The sequence below is a fragment of the Heptranchias perlo genome, chromosome 31 (genome assembly GCF_035084215.1).
Source record: "Heptranchias perlo isolate sHepPer1 chromosome 31, sHepPer1.hap1, whole genome shotgun sequence".
Taxonomy (NCBI): Eukaryota; Metazoa; Chordata; class Chondrichthyes; order Hexanchiformes; family Hexanchidae; genus Heptranchias; species Heptranchias perlo.
In genome coordinates, this window is record NC_090355.1 from 19,732,503 (window position 1) to 19,754,402 (window position 21,900).

Sequence of the window (21,900 nt, forward strand, 5' to 3'; positions counted from 1 at the left end):
AATTAAGTCAGTCCAAACTCAACTGTTACTCTTTATGTTCATTTGCTGTCTGTGAAATAAAGCAGCTCAATATCTCGTATTTGGCTTTTCCTTACTAAGTGTTTTCTCGAGTTGCCTTCAAAAAGATCGTAGAAGTACATGGGGGCATGTGGGAAAGACATGACTATCAGGTTCAGGTCACAAGGGGGTACTATTGTTACTATGGGTGTGCCCATATTGCTCAATTTCTAACTATATGATAGTAAAACCCAGGGTACACCACTGGGTTACACTATTATATAGTAAGATATTGGGCAGTATGGGCATACCCATAAACATAAGATGCTCAGACCACTTACAGAAGTGGCTGGCATCATTGTGCTTAGAGAATATCTAAGGCAAGATCCTAAACTTATAACAGGTTTAAAAATATAATTCCCTGAAAATGCAAGTGTAGGTAGATAAAGCCATAAAAAAGGCAAACAATAGTTTGGATCTTATAAATAGGGACATCAAGTATAAAAGTAGGGAAATAATGATAAATTTATACAAAATACTGGTTAGGCCACAGTTGGTGAACTATGTATAGTTTTGGGTACTCCATTTATAGAAAGGATATTAAAGCCATAGAGTGTGTACAGCATTGATTCACCAAGATGATGTCAGGGATGAGAAACTATATAGTTATGAGAACAGACTTGAGATACTGGGACTATTTCCACTGAAGCAGAGAAGGTTCAGTGTTTTTTTTTAAATCATAAAGAGTTTTGATAAGAGTGAATAGGGAAAGAGTATTTCCTCTGGCTGGGGAGTCATGTGATGAGGGGTCATCGATTTAGAATTGTCACTTAGAGAATGCAGAGGTTGACAGAAATGTCCTTACGTACAATGTTATTGGAGCATGGAATGCTTTGCCATAGGGATTGATTGACGCAAAGACCATTGCATCTTTTAAGGGATAAATTGGATAAATATTTGAAGCAGAGGAAGAAACAGGGCTGTGGGGAGAGCGCGGGGCAATGGGATTCATTTTGAATTGCTCCAGCCAAGAGCTGGCACAAACACCATGGGCTGAATGGCCCTTTTCTGCTGACAACTGCTGTAGTTCTATTTACTCCAGAAGCAGATGCGGAAGATAGATAAGTGACTATATAAAGAAGTCAAAACTGAATATGCTAAGAGAATGTGTTCAGTTGCAAAATCTGTTTAGGAGTTCCTTTTCAATTATCACTTCATTATCACCTCTTACCTCTGATTTCCAGTTTCGCTGATTAGTCCATTCTTCCATTGTTGCAGAACAGCCACCTTAACATTACTATATTTTGACACCTATTTTCCCATTGCTCATGTGGCTCCAGCAGTCACTGCTTGAACTGTATCTGTTGAAAGTCTATAGAAGTCTCTCCACTGGTAAGGCAAATGCCCTACTGTTTCTGGCAGCCTTGAAGTAAAATGAGTTTCAGCCAATTCCTACCAAGTGTATGCCTCATAAATTGGCTCTCAGTAAGACAACAAGGATGGCTGGTATGATAAATATACACTGATGCAGTAGGGAGTGATCTTCTAAGTTTGGGTTGGAGTCATAATAACATGGGGTAAACTTTGACATTATGCGATAGTGTAAAATGGGTGACAGCGAATCGACAACCCATTTTTCATCTCTCCCAATTTTTATTTCCATTGAAGTCAATAGAAGCAGTAGGGAGAGGTGTAAAACAGGCTGCTGATTCACTATAACCCGTTTTACACTATCGCACAAACTCAAAATCTACCCCATTCTCTCTAATCTGTCTATGCTGAACCTGGGAGTACATAATGCTGACACTGGAAGCTCAAAGTGGATAGGTATTCAATTTTTCAAGCACTGGTATCTCACTCCTTGATGAGCAAAAACAAAGTACAAATGAGGGAAGCCCATTTGACCCATCTAGCTCATCCTTCCACAAAAACCTACAATTCCCTCCCCATCAGTGTTTAACTGCCTCTTGAATCATTCCAGGGTTTTTGCCTCCACTACCCTACCAGAAAGACCCTTCCAATATTAATCATATTTTGTGTGAAAAAGTGCTTCCTGACATCAGTCCTGAACTTGCCTTTTACTAGTTTGTATCTAGAATCCTCTTATCCTACAGTCATGGTTTAACTTGAAATAGTGTTCAACATTAACCTGTTTATATCTTAGCTATAATATCTTAATTACCTTGCTCAGGTCACCTCTCATTCATCTTTATTCAAGTTTGAAGAGTACAAGTTTTTCTAACCTTTCCTCATAAGTTAGCCCTCTGATATTAGGGGCTCAATTTTGAAATGGTGGCGGGTTGGCAGCGGGGGTGGGGGGGTGAAGGTACGCGCGGCAAACCCGAATAAAGAAAAAAAAATTACTTTTTCTGACAGGCTGGCTACCGACAGGAGCTGCAACCCTGGAAGCGGGGGAGGGGGAGGGGAGAAAGAGAGAGCGCGAGACACGGCGCTGGAACAGAGTGGAGGACGCTGAAGATGGGGGGGGGGGGGGGGGAAGAGAACGGGGGAAGATCGTTTGGGGGGGGGGGGAACGGGGAAGATCGTTTGGGGGGGGGGGGGGGGAACGGGGAAGATTGTGGGGGGGGAACCGGGGGAAAATCGTGGGGGGGGGACGGGAACAGGGAAGATCGTGGGGTGGGGGGGAAAAACGGGGGAAGATCGGGTGGGGGGAAAAACGGGGGAAGATCGTGTGGGGAGACGGGAACGGGGGAAGATCGTGTGGGGGGAACTGGGGGAAGATCGTGGGGTGGGGGGGAAAAACGGGGGAAGATCGTGTGGGGAGACGGGAACGGGGGAAGATCGTGTGGGGGGAACTGGGGGAAGATCGTGGGGTGGGGGGAAAACGGGGGAAGATCGTGGGGGGAGGAACTGGGGGAAGATCGGGGGGGGGAACCGGGGGAAGATCGGGGGGGGGAACCGGGGGAAGATCGGGGGGGGGGAAACCGGGGGAAGATCGGGGGGGGGGGGAACCGGGGGAAGATCGTGGGGGGGGGGGAACCGGGGGAAGATCGGGGGGGGGGGAACCGGGGGAAGATCGTGGGGGGGGGAACCGGGGGAAGATCGTGGGGGGGGGAACCGGGGGAAGATCGTGGGGGGGGGGAACCGGGGGAAGATCGTGGGGGGGGGGAACCGGGGGAAGATCGTGGGGGGGGGGAACCGGGGGAAGATCGTGGGGGGGGGGAACCGGGGGAAGATCGTGGGGGGGGGGAACCGGGGGAAGATCGTGGGGGGGGGGAACCGGGGGAAGATCGTGGGGGGGGGGGAACCGGGGGAAGATTTGTCCTGCTTTTTGTGGACAGGACATACCTGGGCAATTTTCCACATTGTCGGGTAGATGCCAGTGTTGTAGCTGTACTGGAACAGTTTGGCCAGAGGCACAGCTAGTTTTGGAGCACAAGTCTTCAGCACGACAGCCGGGATGTTGTCAGGGCCCACAGCCTTTATTGTATCCAGTGCACTCAGCTGTTTCTTGATATCACATGGAGTCAATTGAATTGGCTGAAGACTGGCTTCTGTGATGGTGGGGATTTATTGGGAGGAGGCCGAGATGGATCATCCACTTGGCACTTCTGGCTGAAGATGGTTGCAAACCCTTCAGCCTTGTCTTTTGCACTCACATGCTGGACCCTGTCATCATTGAGGATGGGGATGTTCACAGAGTCTCCTCCTCCCGTTAATTGTTTAATTGTCCACCATCATTCACGACTGGATGTGGCAGGACTGCAGAGCTTTGATCTGATCCGTTGGTTGTGGAATCGCTTAGCTCTGTTTATAGCGCGTTGCTTCTGCTGTTTAGCATGCATGTAGTTCTGTGTTGTAGCTTCACCAGGTTGGCACCTCATTTTTAGCTACGCCTGTGCTGCTCCTGGCATGTTCTTCCACACTCCTCATTGAACCAGGGTTGATCCCCTGGCTTGTTGGTAATGGTAGAGTGAGGAATATGCCGGGCCATGAGGTTACAGATTGTGCTGGAATACAATTCTGCTGCTGCTGATGGCCCACGGCGCCTCATGGATGCCCAGTTTTGAGCTGCTAGATCTATCCCAAATCTATCCTATTTAGCATGGCAGTAGTGCCACACAACATGTTGGATGACGTCCTCAGTGTGAGGACGGGACTTTGTCTCCACAAGGACTGTGCGGTGGTCACTCCTACCAATACTATCATGGACAGATGCATCTGCGACAGGTAGACTGGTGAGGACGAGGTCAAGTAGGTTTCTCCCTCGTATTGGTTCGCCAACCACCTGCCGCAGGCCCAGTCTGGCAGCCATGTCCTTCAGGACTCGGCCAGTAGTAGTGCTACCGAGCTACTCTTAGTGATGGACATTGAAGTCCTCCGCCCAGAATACATTCTGTGTCCTTGCTACCCTCAGTGCTTCCTCCAAGCAGTGCTCAACATGGAGGAGGACTGATTCATCAGCTGAGGGAAGGCGTTATGTGATCATCAGCAGAAGGTTAATTGCTGCTCTGCAATGACTGGGATATAGTCAGTCTACTATCACTCCCAGATCTCTTTCAGTCTCAACACTATTCATTACGTATGGCCCCAGTTTTTCCTCCAATGTCTAAGACACTTATCTGTATTGAATTTTATCTGCCATAATTTTGCCCACTTGCAAATATTGTCACTAAAAATATAGAACTAAAAAAAAAATTCAAGCAATAATTAACTATAGTTAAATATTATGTTCAAATCTGTCAGATTTTTCAAGTTGTAGAGATGAAACTAAAACCAGATATGAAGACAATGTATCTTCAATTCCATAGAACGAATCTAATATTTGTAAGGAATCCACTTAATGATGAAATGTTTACACACGCAATTTGATACGAATCCACTGAAGACTTTGCTAATAGGACAACTAAAAATAAAGTGAAAAGGACAAACATTTTGAAGTTAGCTGGAGCAATTCTACGATTGAATGGAATGCCTGGTGAGCGAAACCATTTTATGAAGCTTGCCGCAAGCCCACTAAAGAACTTAGCAGTTACTGAAGTTGCAAGCAATTGTCGGTGGAAGGAGAGATAGTTAATAGAAAATGCGATATCATTAACTCCCAGTTTCTGCAACATGAGGGGAAAGGGAGGAACTAACAAACGGTTTGGATGCTTGAGGGTATGTTTTAATGGGCTAAGATCATGGCTGCTTTCTGTAATCTTTCACTAAATTTACTAAAAATACCTTAAATTTTATTAACAAGCTAGGATGAGCAATAGAATGCTAATAACATGGATAATGTGCTCTATTTACAGTGCATTTGAAGGTTATTGGAATGTACACATTTTAGTGAAGTTTTTCAATCTATTTCCATCAAAAAAATTAAATTAAAATGCAATTTCTACAAGCACTAAGTCAAAGGTGAGATTATTTTTGAAATGTTGTATCATTCATCCTTGAATATTACACTAGTGTTAGGATATAGTTAAGACAATGTTAATAGATTGTTGCATTCGTCAGTAAAAGGAATACCAACCGTTATATTGGCTTCACTGCATCACTGGACTACAATACACAACCTAAGTAGTTCTACGTATGGATGGCATACAAGGAACCATTTCCCCTGACGGTGGCAACACATGATATTGTGCAGTGCCATGAACAGCGGCTGCCTTTTGGTTCTTCACTGTGGTTCTATTATTTAGTGGTGAGTCTGGTCAATCAATGTCAATGGAATATTTAACCATGGGAATCATCAGAGTCTATGCTAATCTTGTTTCATTTGGTTTCCATATATACGCTTTTCCCTGACCTTACAACCACCACTGTGCTGTCAGATTGCCTGACTGCCATCAGGTTGTGGATGAGTGAACATTTCCCCAATTGAAGAATGGAAATAGTGCTGTTGCTTTAGCCCCCATCCACTCCAAAAGCTTCGCTCTCTTGCTACCAATTCGATCTGTGTCTCTGGTCATTCACTCAGTCTGAATCAGGCCATGCAAAATCTTGGCATTCTGTTACACCCAGAGTTGAATTTCACACCTCACATCCTGTGTATCACCAAGACTGCTCATTTCCATCTCGGCAATATTACTTGCCTCCACCTCTACACCCCCACTGCCACCAAAACCCTTATCCACACTTTTATCACCTCTAGACATGAAATCTTGTCTTCCTTGCCAGCATCTTACCTCAGTAAACTCCAATTTGTTCAAAACTCAGCCGTCCCAATCCTGTCTCGCATGCTGATTATGCCCATCCTTTGCTGATCTGCACTCACTGCTTGTTCTTCAATACACTGAATATAAATTCCGTGTCTTCAAATCCCTCAACAGCCTTGCCCCAACCTATCTTTACAAAATCTTCCAGACTTATATCCCCTCCTGTATCCTTCAGCTCCCTGTCTCTGGCCTTCTGTGAACCTTCTCCCTTCTCTTCATAATTGGTAGCAGAGCCCTCATCCCCTTAGCCCCTCTCTGGATCTCTCTCCTCTCCTCCCTCCCTTTTAAAAGCCTTCTTAAAAACATCTTTTTGAAGAAACTTTCGGTCACCTCTCCTAACTCTCCCATCATGGTTTGGCATCTGTCCATTTTTATTTCTACACTCTCAAGTCTTGGGGTGTTTTTCCACATTAAAAGTATCGCATTACATCGTCTCGTTATTGTGTTCACACACATACTTAGATCAGATAGCAATCAAAGATATAATTCTCCCCTCCCTACCAGAGGTCAATTGTAATTCTCCTCCAGTTGCCTTAGCTGGGATCAGCGAATTCAACACAAACCAGGGACTTGAGCTGTTACCACAAGGATGGGCAGAACAGTTCATTTTGGAGCATTTATAATGGTAAAAAATGCTTTCATGATGACTAGTCAATCTTCTGGTTATAAATAAGGCGCTTATTTCTTTTTCTTCTTCATCAATTTCCTCCCCATCTCTTCTTTTGAAGCTTTTCACTGTTTGCTGGGATATGGTTCTGATACCTCACTTAAAAGTGAGCTAAAATAGTGACTAGAATAGAGCAATTTTACTGCATGGGAGGGTTGGAGGGGGAGGCAGAATCACAGTCAAGTCTGATCTTGTTCAAACAAACACTTTCAGCTGGGGTGCTGCATAACAATCGGGAACAGAAACCCTTAGAAATGTTTTCCCTTGTTAACCCACTGACATTGAGACCAACTCCAACACTACCACCCTGGCTGAGATTAAGTAACTCAGTTCAGAACAGGAATCGGAAACTGAACAGCTGAGCCAGACTTCCTGCTCCTATTATTCAGTGTCTTAAGAAGCTGAACCATCAAGGGAGTTATAAAGCAGTTATGATCCCAAAACTTCAATATTTAAAAAAAAGATATATACTAATCATGACAGTTCTAATGGCATCCTTTCAGTATTTCGTTTCTGTACTCAGAATCGATATGACAATGAGTTCTGAATGCAAAACCAACCATTGCTCTGCAGGCAAGATACTATAAATCAATCTATTTTCACACAATGCTAATTTTTATGACATTCATTCCTATAGCTGATAGGGAAATTTCTTGTGATAAGTACATTAGAAATGACATGAATTTTCCTAATCCTCTCTAGCTGAACAAGGCAGGGTAGTGGTGGAGGACAGTAGCAGACGAAATTAAAGAGGAAAATTGGGTGAGTACGATGAAATTCCAAATTTTAAAAAAATGTAATAAATTACTTTAAACATTTACATATGCTAAAAAGTTATTTGATTTACTACTGCAGCCTAATTAATTCTATGTAGATCACTACAGCTTTCTACTGTACAATAAGAAAAGCAGTTCATAACACTGGTTTCCTATGTAATATCACAAAGGATAAAATGTTGCTCATACAAAGTAAAATCTTACTAAAAGCAAATTTTACACAAGATCTTCCATGTAAATACTAGAACATGAAAAATGCATTTGTGTGCAATGCAAAATGTAATACTGGAAGGATTGGCCATCGTATTACTAGTATGGTTGGGGAGTAGCTGGCTCATTATTAAACATATCTCAATAACATGTGTATCTTTTGTATGGCTGTAAGAGTGCAACAATTTTGTTCAACTTACAGGTTCAATCTTCAGAGCATTTCTGTAGCTGCCAAACAAGGCCGCTTGAGTCTTTAAAAATGCACGAGCAACTCCATCACCTGTGGTTGTTGACACTTTCTTAAGTCTGTTCTTTAGTGTTGACAACTGTATATTTGAATGAAAATAAGGAAGGAAAAAAAGAGAATCAGCACACTGAAGAATCTAAAGTAATTTAGATATCAAATGGCACTTCTATTCAAGCCCAAGATAAAATCTTGCTCTGGTAGCCAGATCTTAAATTGGGGCAGCAATTATATTACTATGCTTTTCCTAATACACCTGCAAAAAAGCTACCACATTATTGTAATCCAACTAGAGTCTAGTCCAAATAAAAATCCACATCAGCCATTTACCATGCCTTCATCTTTATCCCATATCTGAGCCCCAAAATTGGTTGCATAGATGCAACATTGATTCATTGTAATTCATTTGATATTAAACTAAGAAACAGTTTACAATAATTAGTAATATGTGTCAATATTCTGTACCCATGAGATAAAAGTTTGAAGTACAACACACTGTGATACAGTATGAGCTAAAGAACTTACAACAGTCATGTATTACTAGGTCAGATAAGGACTCAGTGACCACCTAATCTTTGTGTGCTTCTCTGGTAATGTAGTTAGAATCACTATGAAAAGCACTCTCCTTCTTGCATTTATATTCCCAACATGTTCATCCAGGGTTCTCAGTCAAGGCTACAGTTTTGTACTGCAAACTGAAGTTAACCTAAGACAATGATTACAGCAAGTGAAATAGATAAAAAGGTTTATTAGGCAGAAAAATTCAATGAGGCAGTCTTTTGTTTCTCTTGGGAAACACATAAAACCAATCTACAGTTACAGAGAACACTATTAAAATGAATGGAAAGAATCTGGTGGTCATGATTCATGTTGGCACAAATGATGAAAAATCAAAAGCTGAGCTTTTGACTGCACAATCGTCCAGTAGTACAGCCGCAGTTTCACATTATATTTTATGATATGACAGTTGGATCTGAATAACTATGGGTGAATGCTGATAGTAGAGTGAGGCAGCGTGTGCGACAAACTCTCCATTTCTCAGCAAAGGCATTCCCTCCAAGAGGGTATAAGTAAAAAAATAACATCCCAGCAATGGACACTAAGGGAATCAAGGAAAACGGGATTAGGGCGGGAAAGTGGAATTGAGGTAAAAGATCAGCCATGATCTTATTGAATGGCGGAGCAGGGTCGAGGGGCTCCTATTTCTTACGAAAGCAAATCTCCAGTTGGATGAATCACTCAGCAATGTTATAATTGATTAAAAGCCAGTGTCCATAACTGATTCACTGACTACTCAAAATGTCTTGCGGATTTCTTCCCTTCAGAATAAGGAAATCTACACCGCAAATCACAGAATCATAGAAAATTTACGGCCCATCGTGTCCGTGCCGGCTGAGAAACAAGCCACCCAGCCTAATCCCATTTTCCCGCATTTGGTCTGTAGCCCTGCAGGTCACGGCTCTTCAGGTGCACATCCAGGTATTTTTTAATACGTTGAGGGTTTCTGCCTCTACCAAGTTAGGTACTGTAAAGTTAGGAAAATACACCAATAGAGAGGAACATAGTAATCAGATAGCTCGTGTAGGAACTAAAATTTGACGTAGCCGACACAGATAAAATTAGAGGCATAATTTGTGATGGTGTTGAACCACCAAAATAAAACGTGCAAGATAAAATAATACTAACTGAAAACAGAAGAGTAATAAGGCTTTTAAAACATGCAACAGTGTCAAATATTAAACATCTTTTCTGTTATTAGGTTTGAAGTTTGCAATGCAGTAGTCTGGTTCAGAATTGAGGTAAGACATAATGGAGATGTACTTGGGGTTGTAAGGATTGATGATGATCGAAATGACAGCATTTATGACAGCGAAAGAAAAGCAGAAGTACAGGGTATTCCGATGGGAAAATTAACTGTCACGTAGCTTGTGATAAAGAAGACAGAATTGGAGTTAATAGGAGCTTCGGTAAACTCAAGCCTTAGCTACCAAACATTCTTGATGAGTAACATACAATAATATGAAGCTAGATGCATTGATAAATCAGTGAGGATAACTATTAATCTACTGTTAAAGATGTATATCAGCAAACCCAGAACTTCAGCAAAAGGTTTGAGGATTAGACTATTAATATAGTGACCAATGACACAACTAACATTAAAACAAACAGAATTATAAGGCTGTATTTGTCTTAAAGTCAGTCAAAACAGATAGCAGTATTGGGTACTGTATACAACTTTGGTCTGTAATATATGATGTCACAATCCTATAAGAACACATTGGTACACTAACATTACATGTATACATCTGAGGTCTATAGTCTGAGATGGATACGCTTCATCAGAGTGAAGGCTTGAGAGGAAATTGAAGATTGAGCAAGTTAAGACTCTGTAACTGATTCAAGAGAATAGTTTCTTTGAATATGGGATTTTCCTCATCCATGATTCAGATACTTTGAGCTATTATGCATTTACAAAGTACTGTATTTTCCCCTTGCTGGTAGCTAAACCAGAAATGGAGAAAAACTGACAAGTACTTAATGCTGTGTTGTTACCATGGCAAGCCCAGAAAGGATAGAATTCCATGCTTCCTTACTGGTTTCCATTCTTGTGTCGATTAACCCCAAGTACTTAATGTTTTCCCTCAAAAGGGAGATGCAACAACTTCACCTCAACGTCCTATGTAAAACATGGGATATGTAGCCAAGTTTGCATGTTTGTCTTTTGACAGTATCAAGAGCAGACTAATGAACCAGCTTTGCAATCAACACATTATCCATCAGTGAAAGTATGTTGTTTTTCAGAGACTTGGCAACTGACTGAATCTAAAGTACTTACTACTGGATATATTTTACCAAGTGCATCACTAGTGAATCTCCATTTGTAGGATTTGTACAAAAAATGACTCAATCCTTCTAAATTGAACTCATGGTATATGACAAAGGATGTAAAAAAAAACTAGAATTCCCCATGGAAATGTAAAGTTCCAATAAATCCCAAACTGAAGTAGTCTGCCATTCAAGGGTAGCAGGAATATATTTAGCAAAATTTTATAGCATCTGGGCAATAAACTCATCAAAACAGATCTGCCCTGGTATCATTTGTGTTTCAGAATAATGTAGACAGCAGAACACACAAGACAGTCTGCAACACAAGCATTTCCTCCTCTTTAATAGAAGGGTCTTGCTGTACTCAAGTAAGACTCAGATTTTGACGATTGTCACTCCTCATCCTTTGGGTTCTTTAGACATTCAACCCAAGGCAATGATAGAAGCATAATGTGTTACAGGACAGAAGGAAGTCCATCGTAACTGCACTTTGAAAGAGCTACTCACTTAACCTCATTTCATTGGTCTTCCCCCGCACCCTTTTCTTATTTTCTTTTTCAATATTTATCTGCCTTTCTTTTAAAAAGCTGTTATGGATTCTACTTCCACCACTGTTTCTAGTAGGGCATGTCATATCCCAACAACCCTCTGCATTTAAAATAAACCCTAATATCTTCCTTTGTTCTTTCATGATAATCTTAAATTTATATCCTCTAGTTATCAATTCACTGACCAGTGGAAATAGTTTGTCCCTATTTAACTTATCAAGGCAAGGGATAAAAATCTGGTGAGTACATGGTATCTTAACAGAGCCAATGCCAACCTCCTACGGTAGCTGTTGGAGCATTACCAGCCGTATCTAGAGAAAACTTCACCCAATTTATTCCCCGAACACTCAGGTTCCTCCAACCTGACAGTAGTAGTATTTTGGATGGACAGTCACCAGTATTGACATTGGGATGTAAGGTATACCCTAACGTGTCAGAGAATTTTGCTAAATTATCATGAAGTATCAACATCATCAAGTTCCTTCCTTGTTGCCAAACTAAGACAGCCTGTGTGCCAGGGGACGTAACAAAATCAACCTGTAAAGGTCAGTTTTTTCCTCAAGCACTTAGTTATGTGCATGCAATTACCACAAGCTGATTTCATCAGCAACATGCAGCAGATTTGGGCATCACAGAAGACTTATGCTGACATATTGCACAGTGTCCTAATGTTTCTTGGTCAATTTCCCCATATAGGAATATGAGAGGGCATGGGAGAAGGAGAATATATCGCCAACCTGCGATTTTTCCTATTGGAATCTTTTGCATTGTCCATCTTGATCTGGCATATTTTCAGGAGAAGCTACAGTGTTTTTCGTGGACTATCACTGAAAGTTCCGACAAAGTTTCATGAAGCAAAGTTGTGTTCTAAAAGAAAGCCTCATTTGGAGTTACTGATCATAGAAAAAGCCTTACTTCAACAGAAGTAAATTTTTAAACCACAACTTTGCATAAATCACACATCTTCATAAAAAAAGGCTGGGCATAGAACGATACAATAAAAAGAAGCCTGAACCTTACAGACTTCAGCACAATTTGTAGAACAGGTTCCTGAAGACTGGAAATAAATCACACAAACCTAAGCAGGCGTTCTGAATAAGTCTGCAAACAGGAAAACTAGTTCAGTGAATTTGAAAACCATCTATGGTGGAGAGGATGAAAAGGAGAGTTCCTGACAGCATTCTAATTATATCCGTTAGTAATACTATGCTTAAGTCATATACTGTACATAGAGAAAGGTGAAAGATTTATAGAATAGGAGTATACTTACTTGAATTGACTACAAACAAAATAAATAATAAGTGATAAAGGTGTTAAGAAGACAATGGAAAGGATTCGAATGGTAGAGAATCTGAAAAATAACATTTCACAAAAGCTGTGAGTGCCCTCCATATGGACCACAAGGCAGGGCATTAAAGTCAGCAGGTTAAACCAGCTGCTAGATAAATTAAAACAGTGTGGGAGACTGGTGGCATTTCATATGCTTTACAGATGTAGTTCAATTGCTTCACAGACTGGAATAGGTCTTGGATGAAGTCAGATAATGATACCTTATTTGTAATAGATACACATCTAACTGTAAAGGCTATCTGGCAGGAACTATCATCTGCATGAATGGGAAAAGTCAGTAACAGTTTACTGAAACATCAGTACTATTACAAATTTGCATTGATGCAAAATAGTTTTGGCTTTGCATTGATGCAAACCATGTATTGTAACTTGGCAATGAAGTTGCCTGAATCAAATTTACACAAGCGGTGTAAGGTAGTTTCACTTTGCACCACAATATAACTGCAATTGGTGTGAAGCAATATTTAAAAAGGTCTCAGTTAGTCAATGGCCAGCAAGCAATGTGAAGCAGGCAGCAGAACTTGGGACTGGTGGCTCTGCCTGGTGGTTCTAAGCAGACACTAGTCTTAGGCTGTAGCACAGCTGTCTGTCAGGTTAATGGGGTTATTACAGTAGTTATTTTAGTCACTAAGAACAAATTTGAACAATTTGAAATAAGTTACGCACATAGGGTAGGAGAAAAGACGTAAAACTATTGGCAAATAAAAATACTAGAGAACATTAGGTCAGGAGCAAATTATCATAAGAAGCATGTGATGCCTTAGAAACGAATGCACTGCTCGGGACTGAATTTAAAATTAAGATTGCATCCAGTGAGTAATATATCATTATTTTACATGCAGCATTTCCCACTCCCCATTGCCAATGCAGCTGAAAGAAATGCTAAGAGAAATGGTGGTGGTGCGCCTCATGGCAGTACTTTCATCTCCCCTTCAAAACAGTGGAAGCAGGAGTACCACCTTGCCTGAGGCTAGATGCATCTTTCCTGCCGTGAGGCTCCCATTCTTTGCCAATAAGGGTGTGTTATAACAGTGCAGTAAATTTGAAATAGTGTCAGAGATCACAATGCATTATGGTAAAAAGAAAAATCTACAACAGGAATAATGCATTTCTTTTTGGCAAAAGTAAGTTTTCCTCCCACAAAATTAGGGCAGACTCTTACAGTAATGATGCGACCATGTGACTGTGATAAACTATTCCTCCTCATCCTTCTCGACCTGTCTGCAGCCTTTGACGCTATTGACCTCACCAGCCTCTCCTCTGTCATCCAGCTGGGTGGTTCCATTCTCATCTACCCAGTCGTAGCTAGAGAATCACCTGCAATGGCTTCACTTCCCGCTCCTGCACCGTTACATCTGGAGTCTCCCAAGGATCTATCCTTGGCCCCCTATCTACATGCTGCCCTTCAGCAACATCATCCGAAAACACGTCAGATTCCACATTTATGCTGACGACACCCAGCTCTACCTCACCACCACCTCTCTCGACCACTCCACTGTCTCTCATTTGTCACACTGCTTGTCTGACATGAGCAAAAATTTCCTCCAACTAAATATTGGGAAGACCGAAGCCATTGTCTTCGGTGTCCGCCACAAACTCAGTTCCCTAGCCACTGTCTGAGGCTGAACCAGACCATTCGCAACTTTGGCGTCCTATTTGACCCGGAGATGAGCTTCCGACCACATATCCGCTCCATCACCAAGACCAACATTGCCTGACTCTGTTCCTGTCTCAACTCACCTGCTGCTGAAACCCTCATCTGTGCTTTTGTCACCTCTAGACTGGACTATTCCAATGCTCTCCTGACCGGCCTCCCATCTTCCACCCTCCATAAACATGAGCTTATCCAAAATTCTGCTACACCTATCTTAACTCGCACCAAATCCCGTTCACCCTCATCCCTGTGCTCGCTGACCTACATTGGCTCCCAGTCCAGGAATGCCTCGATTTTAAAATTCTCATCCTTGTTTTCAAATCCCTCTATGGCCTCGCCCCTACTGTAACCTCCTACAGCCCTACAATCTGAGATCTCTGCGTCTTCTTGCCTCTTGTGCATCCCCGATTTTAATCGTTCCACCATTGACGGCCATGCCTTCAGCTACCTAGGCCCTAAGCTCTGGAACTCCCCCCTAAACCTCTCTGCCTTTTTCTTCTTCTTTAAGACGCTCCTTAAAACCTACCTCTGTGACCCCCCTGTCCTAATATCTCCTTATGTGGCTCGGTGTCAAATTTTGTTTGAAAATGCTCGTGAAGTGCTGTGGGGCATTTTACTACGATACGGACGCTATATAAATGTAAGTTGTTGTTACAGTCAAAAAGTGGAATAATTAAAAAAGTAACTGAAATGGGTACCAAGAATGAAGAGATAAAGCGGTATAAAAGATGATGGGGCTCTGAATTTCATGACAGGATTGTGTCACAATGTAGGGAGACTGGTGGGGCTATGAACAACTTTAGGCAATGGTTACTGTCAGAATGTACAGTGCTATAATGACTGATGCAAAACATAATGCTTACGGTCAAATTTTATTGTTAGTGTTTCATTATTTTAATCTTTGCTTTATGAACTTCAGGTTTAAGGATAACTTAAATTGGCAGTACGATGAAAAGAATGTTGTGATAGACAGATGTACTTACTACCAGGTTCTTAATTACTCAGCTTTAGCCATATGTTATCAGCTCTACTGTAACTTATTTTACCTGTGTCTTTTTATCATCATGCACCTTACTACTTATACCTGTAATGTGATTCAGCTGACCTAGAGGAAAAGGACATTTTCTTACCATTCCACAGTATAAATCCCTACTTGAGTAATTATCTGCTAGGAATATCTGACCAGTCCATTATAACCTTCAGAATTGTACAGAACAATATTTGCCTCCAAATAAATTAAAATTGTTAAAAATAGTATTTCTAATCAATGTTTCAACACAATAGTAAAGCAGCATCACTCAGTATATAATACATTCTCTCTTGACATCAACAATATTTTTGATCAATATTGTACAATTTATTTTACTTACATAAACTTTTTTTTAAATGCAAAACTAGACGCATCCTCCTGTTTCTAGACTAGCTTTCCATTGTAGCGTTAGTTTGCTGCATCCAAAAAAATAGTTGTCCAATACTAGATTGCAGAAATGGTGCTACTGATACATGTGACATTTAGGTCCTTTTAAAGAAAGCTGCATCTGTCTGAAGCTGCTCCTGTTCCAAAAAGGCTATACCATCTGTGCATTAGATTATTCAATACTTAACCTTACCTGGCCCTTATATTTAGCTCTGGGGGTGTTTAATTATCTCTAATGCACAATGCTGCACTTCAGGTGAACATGTTCCTAATAGCCTCATTACCATTTGCACAAAGAAAATATTCATTGCAAGTAACTGAGCAAATATCAATGGTGCCCTCTTTGAATACACACATCTTCCATCACAAAACAGCATATAACAGTTATTTCCAGTTCACAGAACAAGTTTAATTTCTAATAACCAGGGGTGTGATTATGCTTTTTCTTTCAAATACTCTCCTTTTACCCTTCTTCTCTGCTAAAAGTGGGGACTGATACTAGGGTACAGTTCCACAGCCGTCCTGCCACTAGACAGTAAGTGTTGATAGGCTATTCTTTGGGGGGGCGGGGGGGCGAATCAGCCTCATCCTATCCTCACCTGATGTCCACACCACATACAATCTAGATTATACCAAAGTGGTGCAAAAACTGGTCATGGACTTTAAAGATCTAAAAGTTGAGATCCACTCACTTATAACACAGCAGCGTTAACATTTACTGTTCTGAACTTTCCCAAACTGGAGTTGCCACCTGTGACCTGTGGGCATGCAAAGGAGACAGATGCTGTAGGGACAAAAGGTCTAATATTGCTGATGCTGGAAATCTGAAACAAAAGCAGAAAATGATGGAAATGCTCAGCAGGCCAGATAGCATCTGAGGAGCGATCAAACAAGTTAATGTTTTGAGTTTGTGTACTCTTTGATAGAACTGGCAGTTCTGAAGACGAGTTTGCACACTTGAAACATTAACTGTTTGTTCTCTCTGCAGATGCTGCCTGACCGACTGAGTGTTTCCAGCATTTTCTATTAGATGCAGCAGGGACCAAAACCCCCTCCCCCCTATTCTTGCTATAGATCCTCTCTGGGCCTTTTAAATCTTGGATAGGGCTTCTTCTGGCCTGAAAATAAGTCCATCCGTCTTCAAATGCAGTAAACTAACTGTGTACAAGCATGGAGAGGTGAATTGCGGAGTCATTCCCAAGTCATACCAGTGACGTGTTCAGGAACACTGCATTTATTTTTTGAGCTCTTAGTCAATCAAAACATTTGTCTATAAGCTGCTACAGTCTAATAAATAAATTGTATTTCCTACCTGGTTATTGTCACTGACGTAAATAATGTAGTTGTTTCACCAAATACTAGTCCCAAATGTCACTTTTATGCTCTCTGGCTGGGTGAATACAGGGTCCAAAATGTTAATTCCTGACTTTCTGATTTGACAATCAAAAATGTTTACTTTTAAAAAAAAATTGTTCTTGGGGTGTGGGCAACACTGGCAAGGCAGCATTTACTGCCGAATCCTAGTTGCCGTAAGGGCATTAAAAGTCACCAACATAGTATGGGACTGGAGCCACATGTAGGCAGGGTGGCAGGTTCCCTGCCTTAAAGGACATTAGTGAACCAGTTAGGTTTTTAATAACAAAAATACCTGTTTTTGTGGTCGTTTTTCTGGTGCTAACTGAAATTACCAGATTTATTGAATTCAATTTCTCAATTTACCATAGCGGGATTTGAACTCTCAATGTCTGAATTTCTAATCCAAAACCACTAGGCTACCGTAACCTACTATATATAGCTTTCTGATTGGTCAAAATTGACCAATCAGATCCAAGGGGAAAATAACTTCTCTCGTAACAGTACCCCACCACTAAACAGCAAGTCCCTGCTTCTCTCAAGTTTCAATTGGCTCCCCTTGTTCCTAATGTTGTCTACTCCCTGACTTCCATCACAATCTAGATGAACAAGAGATTCGCTAATGTATATTATGCATTTTTTAAACAAATTTAGGGTTGGATTTCTGAAAAATTCTGCTAATTCTTGGTGAAACATAAAAGTGTATATTGAATATATTGACTGTGCTGAATATTGAACCCAGATATAATCAGGGTATATTTTATATTTAAATCCAAATTGTGTACTTAAGAGTGCTTGAGTCAAGAATTCCATACAAAGGAATGAATGGGATAATGGTTTGGGACAGTAGAATTCAACTTTTGGTTCACATAAGCATTTGTCTAAAGTTAAATGCATTTATCTGAAGTTAAGTGCATTAAAGGTAGTTATCTGTCAAGGATATAAAAGTATGATTTTAAAATAATTTGTATTACCTACTGATAGTTTCTACTTTTTAGTGCAAAATACTCTGAATGCTCATTACTTTATATATTTAAATTATAAATTGTGCTAACTCTTTTTGATCGTAACTGTTGTAAATAAAGGATGCTACTAACACTGTTGTAAGTGCCCTTGGGCTTAATCAGTAGCAATGTTCATACATTGAGGTATGTCTGCTGAATGCAGTAATGAAAATGCAAACTGACTGAAGTGTAGTATACGAGGATGTTGTATTTGACATCTGTGCAGGATATGAGTATGGCATCAAACTACCTTTATTCAGTTTTAGTAAGTCCCATAGGATTACTGTTTCAAAGAAACCATCAGTTGTATAATGCTGAACCAAAGCAGATAATTCAAGGGCACACCTTATGACAGCTATCTTTTAAAAGACACTCTACTATGGCAACACACTATTCCCTTTAACTCAGTCTGTAGACCGATATGTACAGGCACCTCAGGCATGCTTTACTCAAGGTTCTGCCAAAGTATGAACCACAGCATCCTGCTTAAGTTAAGTTCAAAGTAAGGTAACCTAGATAAGGAACCATTTTTATTTAGATAACATACAAGTGCAAAAAAGCTCAGGTGATGAAATTTGTTTTGAAAATACAGTTTTTAAGCTAACACTAGGGGGGTGATTTTAACCCCCAAGAACAGGTGGGAGTTGAAAATAGGTGTTTTTTTTGGGTTGCAACCGCAATATTTTCGGACTTGCCATTCCCAGTGGGAAGCCTGTACTTTTACGCGCAGACGTTAAATCCGGAAATAAAGCCGGGCTGCGGTCACGACCCAAAATAAAACTATTTTCAACTCCCACCTGCCCTCAACCCACCCGTTCTTGGGGGTTAAAATCACCCCTAGGATTGAGTCTCCAGGCTACCCAACACTCCAACTTGTTTACCAGTTTGGTAAGTTCAATTGGCTCTAAATTGGTACAGGGGTGCTACACAAAAGGGAGTTATTTCAACTGAACAGGATGCAAATGATAACAAACCAACTTGTCTCAAAAAACTGCAATTCAATTTAATTCTACTTGAGGACAAGCTGCCCATTTTTAAACTGTATACAGACTCCTTCAATGTTTCAGTAAGTTCATCATATTGCTGAACAAAACAGAAAGGACGATCCCAGTCTGAGCTAAGTTAGTTCGTCTGAGTTGGGGCAGTCATAAGGGCCCTTTGAAAAGGAGGGGAAAATTGGCCAACGTTCCCACTCCAGATCTCTATCCTGTGACCCCCACTGTAAGTCAGGATGTGTGGACAGAATTGGGACTTGGCTGTGCAGGTCCCTACAGTCAAACTTATGGTCAAGGCTCAGCCACTAACAGTAGACACTTGGAAGCCTGAGTGTTGCCCTTGAAACTATCCCAGCAAGCAGTAAATGCCTTCAGGAAAGGAAGGTTGGGAAGAAAAAATTTATTTTTGTATGACCGATTTATTAAAACAGAGACAAAAGAGGTGACTATATAAGAACTTGTGGAAAACATGTGCTTTCTGTCTGCCTTTGAGTTACTGCTCAATCTCAAATTCCCTTCACTGTTAATAACTAATTGTATAGCATCTTTAGGGTGCACCTGATCTTTCATACATTTGTAATATAATGGCGTAAATGTGTACACAAGTGAGTGTTGTTTATGTGCAAATCAGCAGTTCCTCGAAAATTAGTTCCATGCTGTTTTGAAATTGTCAGAGACCCTGGTATTAGTTCAGAACCCAAGTAAGTAGCCATTAAAAAACCAAGTCGATTTAATGTCACTGTCTAGTCCTGTAACTATACATCGTAGTGTCTGCCTGAAAATTTAAATATTTCAATGTTTTTGGACCAAGTAGCATCAAGACATTTTTAAAACTTTCTTGAAATGCTTTTATTGGAAAGGTGTGTAAACCATTAATATTAGAATAAGTAACCTAAATGAAATAAGCAAAGTTGACCTGCAAAGTTGTACGCATACTGCATATGTGTGTATTTGTGATACTGTATCTGAAGTAGTTTGTCTACATAGAATGTTAAAATTACATTCAATTTATCACAATATCATCTGGAAAAGGTTTAACTCTTGGGTGTACTAAAGGTCCTGAGAAGAGCATCACAACCATTATATAAAAAAAAGGTTTCAGGGTGCATTCTGTGGTGCCTAAATATTACAGTAATAAAGATCCTCCAACGCCAGGACTACATTTAATACTGTAATATTAACCTCAAACTACAAAATAAACACAAAACTATTTTCAATTTAAAAATACCTAAAAGTACTTCTGCTTATCCTGTCGTTCCTTTTCCCAATATTCTCTATCCCAATTTTATCTTTACTTTTACTTCCCTCAATGTATAATAACAACAACTTGCATTTATATGGTGCCTTTAACACAGTAAAATGTCCCAAGGCGCTTCAAAGGAACGTTTTCAAACAAAATGTGACACTGAGCCACATAAGGAGATAGTAGGACAGGTGACCAAAAGCTTGGTCAAAGAGGTAGGTTTTTAAGGAGCATCTTAAAGAAGGAGGGAGAGGTAGAAAGGCGGAGAGGTTTATGGAGGGAATTCTAGAGCTTAGGGCCTAGGCAGCTGAAAGCACAGCCATCAATGGTGGTGTGATTAAAATCAGGGATGCACAAGAGGCAGGAATTGGAGGAACACAGAGATCTCGGAGGGTTGTAGGGCTGGAAGAGGTTACAGAGATGGTGAGGGGCAAGGCCATGGAGGGATTTGAAAACAAGGATGAGAATTTTAAAAACAAGGCGCTCCCAAACCGGGAACACAGATGATGGGTGAACGGGACTCGGTGAGAGTTAGGATAGGGGCAGCAGAGTTTTGGATGAGCTCAAGTTTATGGAGGGTGGAAGATGGGCGGCCAGCCAGGAGAGCAATGGAATACTCGAAATTAGAAGTAACAAAGGCATGGATGAGGATTTCAGCAGCAGATGAGCTGTGGCAGGGGCAGAGATGGGTGATGTCATGGAGGTGGAAATAGGTGGTCTTAGTGATGCAGCGGATATGTGGTCAGAAGATCATCTCAGGCTCAAATAGGACGCCCAGGCTCCATGTCTGGTTCAGTCATGGTCTGGTTCAGTCTCAGATAGTGGCCAGGAGAGGGATGGAGTCGGTGGCTAGGGAATGGAGTTTGTGGCAGGGGCCAAAGACAATGGCTTTGGTCTTCCCAAGATTTATTTGGAGGAAATTTTTGCTCATCCAGTATTGGATGTCGGATAAGCAGCGTGACAAATCAGAGGCAGTGGAGGGGTCGAGCGAGGTGGTGGTGAGGTAGAGCTAGGTGTTGTCAGCGTGAACGTGAAACCTGACTTTGTGTTTTCGGATGATATTGCCAAGGGGCAGCATGTAGATGAGCAATAGGAGGGAACCAAGGATAGATCCTTCGGGGACTCCGGAGGTAACAGTTCTAAACCATTAAAGCATTTTTCTAACCTGCTTTTATTCCTCCTGACTCCCATTGTCCTTTCTGAATATGGGTGCAACTTCCAAAAAATTGTCTGAAAACTGGCTTGAAAGTCTAATTTTTCTGGTAATCAAAAAAAGTTAAGCCTGAGCTGGTTGCATAATCTTTGATGCACAAAAATTCATCAAAACAGGAAGAGCTTTGACGGATGAGTAAACTTATCACCAGACTCCAGAGCACCATTGCAAATTAAGACAAATTAACACAGCTCATCACATTAAAAGTTACTTAGAAATTATGAATCATTGGAACTGAA

The 21,900-nt window shown here is 40.9% G+C and overlaps 1 protein-coding gene across 6 annotated transcripts in view; it reads right to left on the minus strand.

Moving 5' to 3' along the window:
* dennd1a (DENN/MADD domain containing 1A) overlaps positions 1-21,900 on the minus strand; it is a 443,149-nt gene that overhangs the window by 117,812 nt on the left and 303,437 nt on the right. For all 6 annotated transcript variants that reach the window (XM_067969687.1, XM_067969686.1, XM_067969691.1 and 3 more), the window contains exon 13: positions 8,015-8,140. In XM_067969687.1, coding sequence (XP_067825788.1) covers positions 8,015-8,140 — 126 coding nt within the window. The remainder of the gene's footprint in view (positions 1-8,014; positions 8,141-21,900) is intronic.